General features: G+C 29.1%; 1 protein-coding gene across 2 annotated transcripts; it reads right to left on the reverse strand.

The window, feature by feature from the left end:
* Positions 1-3,267: 3,267 nt before the first annotated feature.
* LOC7477410 (E3 ubiquitin-protein ligase RMA1H1) lies at positions 3,268-5,766 on the reverse strand. 2 transcript variants are annotated; one of them, XM_052452625.1, is made up of 3 exons: positions 5,599-5,746; positions 4,374-4,426; positions 3,268-4,122 (listed from the first exon to the last, which is right to left on the reverse strand). In XM_052452625.1, the coding sequence occupies exon 3, from the start codon at positions 4,092-4,094 to the stop codon at positions 3,393-3,395; it is 702 nt and encodes a 233-aa protein (XP_052308585.1). In that variant the 5' UTR covers positions 4,095-4,122; positions 4,374-4,426; positions 5,599-5,746; the 3' UTR covers positions 3,268-3,392. The 2 variants fall into 2 exon arrangements, with proteins under 2 accessions (XP_052308585.1, XP_002305139.1); XM_002305103.4 differs by lacking the exon at positions 4,374-4,426 and having other exon boundaries at positions 5,599-5,766.
* Positions 5,767-14,076: the final 8,310 nt, after the last annotated feature.

The raw sequence follows: 14,076 nt of genomic DNA on the forward strand, positions 1-14,076 counted from the left end.
AAGTGCAATGCATTATTTTGTTATTATTAAGGTGCAATATTGTTATGATTAGATAATGTAGTAGTTTGGATTGCATTAACACATCCCTGATGATTTTGACATGATTTATGACTTACGTGTTGTTAATCGTCGAGATTAAAGGGATAATTATTAGTCAATTATTCATGTAAAATATATCAATATTTGGCATGTAATGAAAGATTATATATTTACAAAGCAGTATTTGTCTATTAAGTTAGATATCTATATTTTTTGGTACATGAACATAATAAGATGATTCATTACACTACCATATAAGTATATTTCGAGATGTCTATGTGATCTTTCGCATCAGCCGACATGTAATCCGAATAATTATGAAGTCCATGCACCAAGATATAATAAATTGGTATGAATTTTTTTTTTTGTAACATATAATAAAAATCTTATTTATATGTTATAAATGAAGATATATTTTTTTGTTATATATCATGGGAATTTTTTAATACATGAGGGTTACATAATGTTGTTTCTTATGCATTCAATACTTGATTCTCATCGTGTTGTTCTTGACAATGTTGAAGAGGTTTAGTGTTTGAACATTGTAATAGAGAAAAATAAGGTTATTTATCGTTAACCACAATGACATGGCTAATTTATTATACTCAATTACATTATATAATCAAATTGAAATTGTTTATTATAATGAATATTTATTTTATTTAATAATTGAGTTTCTTTCATTACGAAATGACTTGATATGAAATTATAATTTGTGTTGAATTGATTACGTTGAATTTGTTGTGATTGGTCTTGACGACAACTTGTGGGTTTAGTTGCTTTTTTTTATTAAAAAAAAAAAAAAAGTGTTTTCATTGGCAAGTGGGTTGAAAGGATTGAGAAGTGCACTGGAACTGGATTATTTAAGGGTGGCTAAAATTTCTTCTCTTTTTTTTTCAACTTTTTGACTAAAACTATAAATATCATTAATAAAAAGGCTGAAAAAAAAAAATCTCTGTGGGGGTCGGGGCCCTTACCAGGGCCCTCTTGTGTCTGCCACTAATTGCATGGGCTGTGCTATATTGGGTTCATGGTGATCATACGTCTCAATACATGTTTAAATATTAAGAATGTAGTTACGATGTTATTCAAAGTGTTTTTGTTAAAAATATATTAAATAATATTATTTTTATTTTTAAAAATTTATTTTTAATATTAGCACATTAAAAAAATTCAAAAACACAAAATAAATAATTTTAAATAAAATAAATAAATTTTAGTAAACTTTTATTCGAACTACATCCTTTGGGGAAAAAAGGCATATAGATGTTAAAAAAAAAAAAAAACAAGGTAAATGGAAAAGGAACATACACATATAAGACTTGGAACTTATAGAAGTAGCAAAGATCAGTAAGTCAAAAGCTTTTATTAGTTTATTTCAAACACGCAACAGAGCTTCAACATCATCAAGTTACATAATATTAATATATACCTTTCATTTTCCAAGACTCTGTATGCAAACGACTTTCATTCTAGCAGTGGAGTTTGTCGCCATAGCTAACTCCAAGTAAATCTCAGCACCTCTTGCAGAACCCAAGGCGATCCTCATTTGACCATCCCTCAACACATCCAACGCCACCATTGATGATATTTGTTTATCACGCCGTACGTAGCCTGGAACCCTACAAGCCTTCAAGTGTGCGTTTCTTGGAGTCCAATTTCCAGTGATAACAACGTGACACGAGGGCTTTGGGGATTGTGAGGTCATCTAAAACCAGAGTGGTGTCTTGGAGGAAATGTCTGGATCATCGGATCAACAAGTTCTGGTTCTTGTAGTAGATTCAACTCCTCATTATAGTTCCTGCAATGATGTTTTGAAGGATTGATGCGTTTTAATTTCCTTTTATTCAAAATACTTAACCCTATTCAGTAAGATAAAAGATTCCTATATGACCTGTGAACAAATTTAAGTGGCGACCAATAATAAGTTGTAGGTCTGTAGCTCAACTGACGACTCTTCTCACACAAGAGGTTTTGCGTTCCAAGTTCGTTGCAGAAGAACAAATTGAATGGTAAAATATTGCTGTAGTCATGGCAGAGGAGTTACCATGTGAGTTGGATTGGACCTTGGTCCAAGTATTGCTTGCTCTCAACACATTGATTCGTGGAAGATGGATCACGATCATCTGCATTATTTGCTTTTTTATCACCCTTGTTTTTGTTGTGTAAAACTGTTTTTTTTTTTTTAAAATGTTTTTTTTAATTAATTTTTATATTTTTTAATTATTTTGATATATTGATGTAAAAAATAAAATTAATAATTAAAATCAAGAGACTTAATGGAACTTGCATTAGATAATGAAAATGTCCCTTTTACGCAATAACTAAATAAATTAAAATCATATTATCAAAAAAAAATAACAAATTAAAATCATTAAAACTCACGTGGTTGAGGAAGCTAGCACTATGCTTGCTTGTAGTCAATTTGATCATTGTTGATTGTCCTTCTAGGTGGGCAAGTTAGTCTATCGGCTTGTCTTTAATGAATTGGATCGTTAGGAGTGGCCCAATTCAGCGTACCGAGCCTAAAGGACAAACGGGTTCTGTCTTTTTCTCACACTAACATCTATTTGTCTCTAGCATTGTCTCCAGCACATGTTTCTACGCTGAGCATTGAGGCATGCATTTTGTCTCTGGCTAGTGAGGGTGACTAAATACTTTTAATAAAAAAAATTTAATTTTTTTATAAATATTCTTAAAATTTTAAAACAAACAATCAATTATTAAGATTATTTTTTTTAAGTTTTAAAAATATTTATAAAAAATTTAAATTTTTTTTATTTTTTTCTTTACTTTAAATAATATGGTGATGTTAAAAATAATTTTAAAAAATTAAAAAAATATTATTTTAATATATTTTTAAATAAAAAATACTTTAAAAAAAAATTACAATCACACTTCCAACCAAGCAGAAAATTTAACGTGCACTGGATAGGTGCAAGCCAACCTATCCATTTTATTGCATGGTTGAGAAGGGTCGCAGGTCACTAGCTTGTTGATCAGTACATGATTTCTTCCCCACGGGTCTCCTCATCAACCATACCTCAACTCTAAAGACTATGAATCGAGTTGAAAGCAGAGAGAGCCATCAATAGCGTTGCAAGCTTATGATGGAACAGTGGAAGTCAGATTTGACAACCTGCACATTCAGCATTAGTTCTCATGAAAGAATGTTCAGGTTCACACCATGACTGATCAAACCACATGTACCTGATAAAACGGCATGTATTTCTAGTTAAATATAAAAAATCGGCTCATATATATTATCTGATCTAAGATGTTCCATAACCTCCGATCCGTTGCTCTTCACAAAATATACAGATGAACAATGGTGAATAACCTATTACTGTGTTTCAAAATACAACAAGGCATAGGAGAAAGCAGCAGAAGAGAAAAATCGAGATTCTGTTCAATGACTTGGCTGCCAGCATCTCATGCCTTCTTATCCTGGGGCTGCTAGTTCCCGTCAAGTGATATGAGCTTGGAAATGCACCGAAAACCCTTGCATAAACCATCTCCCTTAACATCCCAACAACTGGTTCCTGCAAACCAGTCATCGTAGGGTCTCCAAGGTTAAGTAATGGTGATGGGGAAGCCTCTTCGAAACTGCCATATGGATTAGAATTGTAGTTATGGCTCTGGTAAGGATTACGATATGGAAGCCGCTGGCTGGTATTAGATGTGTTCGACATGACACCTTGAGCACCACAAGCTGATGGTCTGGGAGGTATGATCATACCCCTATATGGTGCCTTGCCTTCAGCTTCAGTTGAGCCTTGGCCACGGCCATAGAGGGGGACCATGGTAGCGTGAGATATATCAGCTTTGCATACTGGGCATTGCGGATGTTCATCAGAGGCAAGGGAGGCGCTCTGGACATGGAGCCACTTGTAAATGCAGGGCCAGCAGTAGAGGTGGCCACAGAGGGTGACTACTGGCTCATTTGCAAAATCAAAACAGATATTACAGTCAAAACAGCCACTAAAACTTTCGGAGTCGGCTGCTGCACTTGAAACTGATTTCCATCCCTGGGCAAAATATCGCTCAAAGTCCATGGATCTATTCTCGCGTCCTTCTTTAACTCTGAAATAGAATAAGAGAAATCAAACCAGATCAGTAACAATTTTCCCTCATCAACCAAGTTGAAGCACCAACCTAACTTATAAACTTCCATTAATACACAATCTGAAACTCGCTACTTGGAAGGGGAACTGGGCAAGAATAAAGAACCAGTAAAGATACCCACTTGCGTGTATAAGCATATAAAAAATCTAGATAGACACAAGATATATGCCAACAGCCGCATTAAGTTCATAGCAATTATGTGTCTTAACTCAGAATAATAAATGCATCAACCAAAAATCCCCACGGCCACCTAGCGCCCCATCTACAAAACAGAGGGGGGAAGCGTCAATGACTCCTCAGATAAGGACTCATCTGACAATATTTACAACTTGAGTACACATGTGAAACATATGCATTCTAGATAAGCACCGCTTTCTAAATCCTAGGAAGACAAACCACGTACATACTAAAAAAAACCAAACTTTTCAAAGACAAAAAATAAGGCATGAAGAACAAGTTGAACACAGATAAGATCAGGAAGAGCAATTCCCCACGCAACAAAAAATCATTACAGAATTCAATATCGCATGCCTTTTCGTCCATTAAAGTCCAAGTTCTGACTAATCTTCTTCAAGCACAAAGCAAATTCATCTAAATCTCTTTTTAGTTGGCCCAGTGAAAGTGACAACGAAGGATTGAATAATCAGCAAAATGATTGTTCATTTAAACCAAGATCTAATTAATTAAATAATTATGTGTCGAGTTTATTAGGTTGGAACTGGTAAATCATGGAAAAAATTAAAATATAAAATCACCAGGCACTGACCCTTCAAAATTATATATATATAAAAGCTGAGTCAAATAAAAAAAAATATCCAAGCATTGGATTCTTGTTAAATCATATTATAATCTATGACAGAAAAAACTACCATAAATTAAATAAATAAATAAAATTCTTTCTAGAACCCATGAACTCAGAAAGATAGCAATAACTTCAAAAAAAAAAAGTTGGTTCTGAGTAAAGGTGATCACTAGCATCAACAAGGAACCTGGAAACAACATCTAAGTAATTGTGAAATTAACCATATCAAAAACAAAATCTAAAATTTTGTAGGGGTTCTTCTCAGAGATGGCTAAGAAGAAAAAAAAAGTCGAATTGGACCTAAAAATTGTGCGATTCTTCCACTTTTAAAGCGAATTTTGCCACTTTTACACAAATAAAAAATTGAAAATCAGAATAAATCAAATCTCATTCCTCTCTCATTAAGCTGTTTTCCTTCATTTTCCTTGCCTTTACCCCCTCTTTCCTAGAAGCCTAACAAAATACACTATACATTTCAATCAACCAAATACAAAAGATAGAGATCCAAGATCTATGCCACAATCACAAATCAAGAATCAAAACAAACAACAAAGTATAAGAAATGAAGCACAAGAAACAAAGAAAAAAAATCATCAGCTAAAGAAGCCTATAACCAATTAACTAAAGATTACCTGAAAAGGAAATTAGAGATAAAATAACAGTGTGTTCGTTTGGCTTGATTAAAATGAGAGGCTTCGAGTAAGCTTCAATGGAAATTTTGCAGATCAGAGAGAGAGATAGAGCGTGGTAAAGATTGGCAAAGGGTATTGATGAAGCGTAGCCTCCGGGGTGGGGTTTATAAGGGGGAATCCAACGTCCGTTTCGTTTAAGATTATATTTTTTTTTTTTTTCGATTATTACGTAGGCGCTTTGACATGTGTGGGTCCCGCTCGGTGTTTTTAATTTGACGTGGCGCCATCACTTAAACTTGATATTTGTTTTTGTGTTTAGTATTTTAAAAACACCGCTCGGTGTTTAAATTATTTTAAAATTAATTTTTAAAAAAATACAATTGAATCATAATGTCAAGCCCTAAAATTATCTTCAAAATATCCAGTTTATTAAGAAAAATTATAGAAAATACCACTCAAGATTGTGATATTTTATCATAGTCTTGAAAGAAAGAGGATTTTATTTAATTTAGATTGTGTTTTTTTTAATAAATTTGTTGGATTATACTCTTCGTATTCAGTATGATTTCATTTATTCGCTCGACTTATCTTTAATTTATACCCAACTTTCTACAAAATCAAGCAAGAACTTATCAAATAATTAAGAAGCTTGTTACGTATATCACATTACGGCAATCCAAGAATTTATAAAACTATGTGAATGGATTAATTGTAAGTTGCAATTTTTTTCAAAATGCTTAGAGTCTCCGGTAATCGAAACTTCTGGCCAAAGTCAAAGTATTAATTACTGCACCAAAATTGGACCCAGAACCTCCATTTCCAATTTTTACAGTGTATTTTTTTATATAAATTTATTAAAATAATATTTTTTATTATTTTTTAAATTTTATTTTTAATATCAGCATTATCATAAAAATAATAAAAAAAATACATATAAATAATTTAAAACAAAAAAAATATTTTTCTTAAAAAAACTGTGGTATGGCCCAATACACATGCATTACATGTTGAATTGTGTACTTGATATAATTAAACTGATTTTTTAGGTCTCGTTTGTTTCATGAAAAATAATTTTTTAAAAACTATTTTTTAAATTGTTTTATGTTTATTTATTATTAGAAAAATTAATCAATGAAAAACACTTTCTAGTTTAAAAAAAATTTGGCTTGGTTTTCAGGAAAGTATTTTTTTTTTATTTTGAACGGAAAACACTTTTTAGAAGTTGTGAAAAAATTATAAATTTCATATTATTTATTGATTATATCAAATTTGATTCTCAAATTTTTGATTACTATATATTTTGTTTTGAAAAAAAAAATTTCAGTTTTTTCTTTTAAAAATTGATTTAATTTGATTTTTATATTAACAAAATATGAAAAATTGTTTGTTTTCGTTTTATGTTTTTTCTTTAAATATAAAATTGACTACAAGTTTTGAAAGCTATTAAAAGCAAAAAAAAAATTGGTTTTCAAAAGTTCTTAAAACTAGTTTTTTACGCTATAATAACTATATTTTGGAGGTCACTTGGTTCAATAATAAAATAGGCATGGATCATACCTAGGATCGGTCGAGGACAAGGTTCGAGGAGGCTAGGGATTATGCCAAGATTGGTTTGGGACGTCCATGGTGCGGTGTGAGACCTAGACTAGGGAACCGGGAGTCGTCCAGGACCTAGCTAGTCCAAAGTGCTTGGAGTTTGGATTAGGGCTGGTGGGGGGTTTGGATGAGATAGTGCCAGATTCGGGGTGCCTAAAGAGCTGAGGTTAGGTACGGGGCTTTAAGGTGTCGAGGTTAGGTCTATAGCCTATTTGGCTAGTGGCTGGACCGTAATTTTATTAAAATTGTTTTTTTTTTATTTTTTTTTAATATTATTTTATTATGCAGTGTTATATATATATATATATATATATATATATATATATATCCATAACAATATTTAATATGTGCGCACATGTTGTCCTGCTTTTTCCTTAAAAAATATTTAAATGATATCAAACTATATATTAGATTTCAAAAATAAATAAGATATATTTATTAATTATATTTTATGAAATAAAAATTGTTTTCATTTAATAAAAGGTCTCAAGTATAAAATGAAGATTATCTATATCAAACATATATATATATATATATATATATATATATATATATATATATAATTTAAATATCTTAAAATGTCTCATTTATAGTTTTGTTAAACGTTATCGTTAACCTTGAGCCGGCTCTGATTTAGGCCAGGATCTATTCCCTTGATCAACAAACCTAGATGATTTAGCGTTTGAAACTACATTCATGAACGTCACATATACATGCTGAAGATAGTTGGATATATATTTGCCCATACATCGCCCCTCACAGACAACATATGGATCTAGAACAGAGAGACATCAGCCAGGACCGGTAGAAACCTGGGAAGAAAACGAGTCCTTCTAGATAAACAAGACCGCCTAAAATTCAACAGCAGCTTCCCTTTTCTAGAAGTTCTGCTCGTGACATGGTTACCAGATCTTTGTTTTATAATTCTTGCAACCCTGGCAGGCAGGTCTCTTGCGTTGATCGTGGCTCCACGTTAACCTGTCCCAAGTCTTTTTCTTTCTGCTACGGGTCAACACTTTTTATTTAAGTCTAATCTCGTGCTCTTGGCCGGTTGCTCACCTAGGTGTTAGCCTCTTTTTTATTATTATTATTATTAATTATTAGTTACAATCTGACTAATCGAGCTCCACAAAGCCCCAAAAAGAATAGTCCAACTGCGTAGTGACATATGGGCAAATTAAGGGTTTCTTTTATTCTTTGAGTTTTAAAAGTCTTTTTTTTTTAAGTTTATTTTATTTTATTTTAAATTATTTTTTTAATATTATCAAATTATTTTGATATGCTGATGTCAAAAATTATTTTAAAAAATTATTTTAATATATTTCTGAGTAAAAAACATTTTAAAAAAAGAACAGCTACCATATTTTTAAACACTATATTTATTAATATTAGAGTATATTGTTGATTATTATATGTTTTTATAGCTAACACTATCTGAATTTGTGGAATTTTCTAATCTATCTTCACCTTATTCTATACTTTATTTTTCTTGTCTTATTCCTCATGTTAAAGGTTGCTATGACACTATCTGAATTTGAGGAATTTTCTAATCTATCTTCACCTTATTCGATAATTTATTTTTCTTGTTTTCCTTCCTATCACAGGCTGCTATCTTATACTAGTAGTTGTTTTTTTAAAAAAAAATTTATTAAAAATACACTAAAATAATATATTTTAAAAAAATTATTGCTAATTAACATTAATATATCAAAACAATTAAAAAATAAAAAATTAAATAAAAAATTAATTTTTTTTTTAAAGTATCTAAAACAAACACTACCTACCAGTACCTAAAGTCAAACCCCACGAAGTAAAGTAAACACAAAAGCTAATATATAGACAAGGTTACAGGAACAGAAAGTTAAAAGACACAAAGCTCAAGTGGACCTTATATATCACTACATTTCTGTGCGGCTCACACATCAGACTTTTTTTTTTAATTTAACATGGGTATCCAAGCCAGCTTGCGTGCACCTCAACTAATTCCACGGACCTTAAAATTAATAACCATGTAAGCCTCCAGTGGCTATCATACCACAGGGCTCGAACCTAAGACAAAAAAAAAACAAATTTTTTAATCCCAAACTCTTACCCCTAGCTATATCCCAGATGATTCACACTATAATCTCATCGAATCTTAATTAATTATTTCGATATTTTATTATAAAATTATAGCAGTTGGGTGCAGTCTGTCTTGTCTTTTGGCACATCCGATGTGGAAGGACCTGCGCTGTGTTTGGAAACTATACAAGTAGAATTAATTAAGGACTGTTTATAAGCGGGAGTGAATTGGTATATTCTCATATCATATAATAAGGTAAGTTTTATTTATTTATTTATCATTGTATCTTTAATTTTACCCATATAAAATAACTGAGTTTCTAATTTATTATAATATTATTTTTTCCATCTAAATTAACTAAATGAGTCATACACATAACTTGATGTTACATTAAGATAACCCCGATATAAACAGTAATGGTAAGAATTTGAAATTAAAAGGTTTGCTTTTCTTGTGGTCTCAAGTTCAAATCTTGTGGTTGCTAATATGATAGCCACTAGATGCTTACATGATCGTTAACTTCAGAGCCCGTGAGATTAGTCGAGGTGCAGAAAAACTGACCCGAACACCTACATTAATAAAAAAAAAAATAACCCCAATATCTATGAAGAAATTAACTGAATTATCCTTGTTATATTAAATCACGTGACATATATACCGATGAAAGATTATTTTTTAAAAAATCACACATGACCACGCTTCTCTCCATTTTTTTTTAAAAATTCCCTCTCCTTCTCTCTCACTTCAGCAACCCCTCTTCTTTTTCAATGATGTTGTTATTTTACCTATAGTATTAAATTAAGAATAATAGGTTGCAGGCATAGAATTAACTCAATTAAAAATATAAAAACATATTGAAAGTACATATTCATTTCTTTTCTTTTTTTATAATCAAGAAAGGAACATGATAGGTCGACTTTGTTGTTACAGCGGCAATAATTTACAGTTTGGTTGGAATTATATGAATAATATTTCATTATATTTGAAATCTTGTGAGTGTTAATAATATTTAAAATTTAATTTTTAAAAATACTATGAAAATAAATTAGAGATCAGCCCCTCTAATCTACAATTTAAAAAAAAAACAAAATTTAATATCAAAACTAATTTTTTTTTCAAAATACTCATTTACCCTTTATTTTTAAAGACATTTAAAGAAATAAGATGAAGGTAATAAGAGTAATATAAAAAATAAAATGAATTGAATCTTATCTCTTCCAAACATGTAAATTTAATTTATTTATCAATTAAATTCAAATCATGTACTATAATTGAATTAAATTACAGTAAAGAATTGATTCCAAATAATTTATTAGTACTCGGTAGTTAATTTATTAGCAACATTGAATTCATGGTAATTGGCATTAATATTGAAAGGAAATGATAGTAGAAGTTGTAAAGTGCTTGTAGTTTAAATGTGTTTGAGAGCATTGTAATTTTTGTTTTTAAAAAGGTATTTTATATAAAATTAATTTTTTTAGTGCTTTTATAGTTTTTATTAATTAGAGTTAAAAATAAAAAGATAAAAAATATTTTCATATATTTTCTAATAAAAACACATTTAAAAAAAAAACTGTAAACCTTAATACCATACACATAATAATAACAACACCAGTAACTGATTAATAATAACAACACCAGTAACTGATTTGTTTTTCAGGAGAAGTTTCTAACTTGGATTTTGCTCGCATTAAATTTATTTTTTTTCTTTTAAAAAAACTATTCTCATAAGTGAGAAGCCATGATTTGCAATGAAATGATTTAGGCACAAAAAGTTGTCTGCTGGAGTAACGTGAGAGGAACCAACTGTTTCTTTTTGTGTTTTTAAAATATTTTTAAAAAAAATTAATTTTTTTTTATCAAATTAATATATTTTTAGTATTTTTAAATTATTTTAATGTATTGATATTAAAAATAATTTTTAAAAAATAAAAAAATATATTATTTTAATATATTTTTAAATAAAAAATATTTTGAAAATAAAAAATAGAATCCTAAACAGTTATTTAAAAGACTAAAAGCTCCATCTAGAAGGCCATTTATCAAGAAGTAGACTGGCCAGTTGTGAGTTAGGTATGTATCACAGGCTAGGTGAGGACTCGCATGCGAAATAGTAGTTAGTATCTTGCAAGGCAAGGCAAGCACTAGGGAACATCAAGGACAGATCTGAGTTACAATTTCTCTATCCTTAGCGTGACACATCAGTATATACAATATACATACTGCTCGGTTATTAAGTAAAAAAAAAACGTGTGTGAAGAGTAGTACCGTTCAACTCATATTGGTGCACTCATATTGTGCACCATTTTATTATTGTTCATAATATTTTTAATTTGGTATTTCAAATATTTTTTTGGTGTGATTGTATTTTTTTCTGTTCTCAAATTAAAAAACAAAAAACCAAGTAAAAAAGTATCACAAATAAATAATAGTTTCAAGATTCGCTTAAAAATTTTAATTTAATCCTCATACTATAAATCTTATATATATTCAACACCTTAATATTTTTTGAATTAAATTTTAATACAAAATTTAATTTTTATTATTTTTTAGTTTCTCGTTTGAGAGATTAAAAAGAAAGATCACTTGATTTCTACGATACAAAAAAATATTATTTTATTTTCTCTTAAGTTATTATTAGATAATGTATTTGATTTTTATGTATTGAAATTTACTTAGGAAATTCTTTAATATTTTAACCAGAAATGTTTATTTTATTTTCTTTGAAGTTTTTTATTTCAAGAATGAATACATATATGGGCATTTTTTTTAAGACATATAATTATAAAGAATGGATGTGGTGATCATTGATCCAGATGATGGTCAAGTTTGAGAAATATTTATTTTAAATGTATAGATTAATTGATAACTTGTGATATTTTAAATAAAAAAAAACTCTATTGAGATTTCAGCATAAATAAAAACAAAAAGTGTTTTGCTGGGATATAATATTATTTCCAAGTTGGGGCTGCTACAAATTCCTTACGAGTTAAAGAATCTTAAATCCAAATCCCAAGTCAAGAATAGGTTGTAAAAAAATATAAAAAATATCGTATTTTCAAAAATTATTTTATAATAAAGTCAGGTCTCAGTGAAGTTAAAAGTTCAATTTTCTTAAGTTTTTTTCCGTTATTTAAATCTAATTTTAACTTTTTACATTCTCGCTAAATAAACCACTAGGAAAGTTTGTTTCTTTTTAAGTAGGATATAAACTTTCAAGGTGTTTTGGAATTCTCTAAAACATGTTAACTAAAGATTTGTTGAGATTAATTTATTATTCATTTAAAAAAATTTTAAATCATAATAATAATTTATTTTAAATAATTTATATTAAAAATTAATTTTCAATAATTTTTTAACCTAAAAAATGAGTAAGCAAACTCGAATATATCCATTAACTATAATTTTAACAAAATTCCAACATAAAAAAACTATACCCTACCCATATATTTATTATTTTTTTATTTGGCGGATTTGAGATAAAACTCTCTGGTATTATGTTGGTCATTGCAACAACCAAATTATCAAAGCAAGTCAATGAAACACTATTGGCCAAAACAAGCTAAACTTGGAAATTCAATCATCTACCCTTCCCTGAACGTCCATTTTCCTGAAATTCTATTATTAAATAAAAATTAGTGTTTGGAAGCATGGTAAAGTTATTTTTAAAATATTTTTATTAAAAAATATATTAAAATAATATTTTTTTATTTTTTATTTTTTTCATATCAGTGTATTAAAATAATTAAAAAAATAAATAAATCAATAAAAATAAATAAATTTCGACCCATTTTCATTTAAACCGCATTATCAGGGCTGAAAAACAATTAATTCGTGATATTAGTGAGCTTATCTTGGTTTAAGATTCCAAACTTTTGGATAATTATTGCATCCGTAACCACAAAATCAGATTTTTACCTTTCTATGCTTAATTTATCACTATGTTCGTACGATTGTTTTCTCGGACTAATTCAAGTTGAGGTTGGTAGCTTATCAACCACCACGTATTTACTGTTGTGTTATTGACAATCTAGTTTGAATTCCAATATTTTTTGTCGGACAAATCCAACTTTTCCTTGAACTACCCCAGCGCTTTAAAATGTTAATATCGTGCCATCCCTTTTAACTTTTTATTTTTATATTTTCAAAATGTTTTTTAAAAAATTAAAAAATATTTTATTTTTTTATTTTAAATTAATATTTTTTATATTTTTAAATTATTTTGATGTGTTATTGTCAAAAAAAAAATTAAAAATAAAAAAAATATTATTTTAATATATTTTCAAGTAACAAATACTTTATAAAACAACCGCTATCACATTCTCAAACACTTCCTCAAACACCAGCATTAAAATGAGCCATATTTTAACTTATTTGGATGGATTAGAAACTCTTTAAAAAAGAATAATACGCTAAAAAAGGATGAAATTTTAAAAAAATAAAAATACCCCTTCTCTTTTACGATATCTTATTCCTTCTAATTTGATCCAAAATCCCAAATAACTAAAACACCAAATCTCTATATCTTCACTTTCTCTAAGATCAAACATCCAAAACTAAAAATTCTTCCTAAAATCTACCTCCCTTCATAGTACCTTTTCTCCATTACTATCTCTTCACCACATTGCCAACTTCTAATAATCTTTGTTATCACTATTAATTTTTGTTGTTTTAAAAATTGAATATTGAGATTTGTTTCTAGTTTCAGGACTAGTAGATTTGATTCTTGGCCGGGAGGGTTGCATGAAGTAGTAATTGTAGTTGTTGTTTTATGGGTTGTGTTTGCAGGTATGCTTTGAATTTATTGGCAACAAGGTTTC

Source organism: Populus trichocarpa, chromosome 4, assembly GCF_000002775.5.
Source record: "Populus trichocarpa isolate Nisqually-1 chromosome 4, P.trichocarpa_v4.1, whole genome shotgun sequence".
Lineage (NCBI taxonomy): Eukaryota > Viridiplantae > Streptophyta > Magnoliopsida > Malpighiales > Salicaceae > Populus > Populus trichocarpa.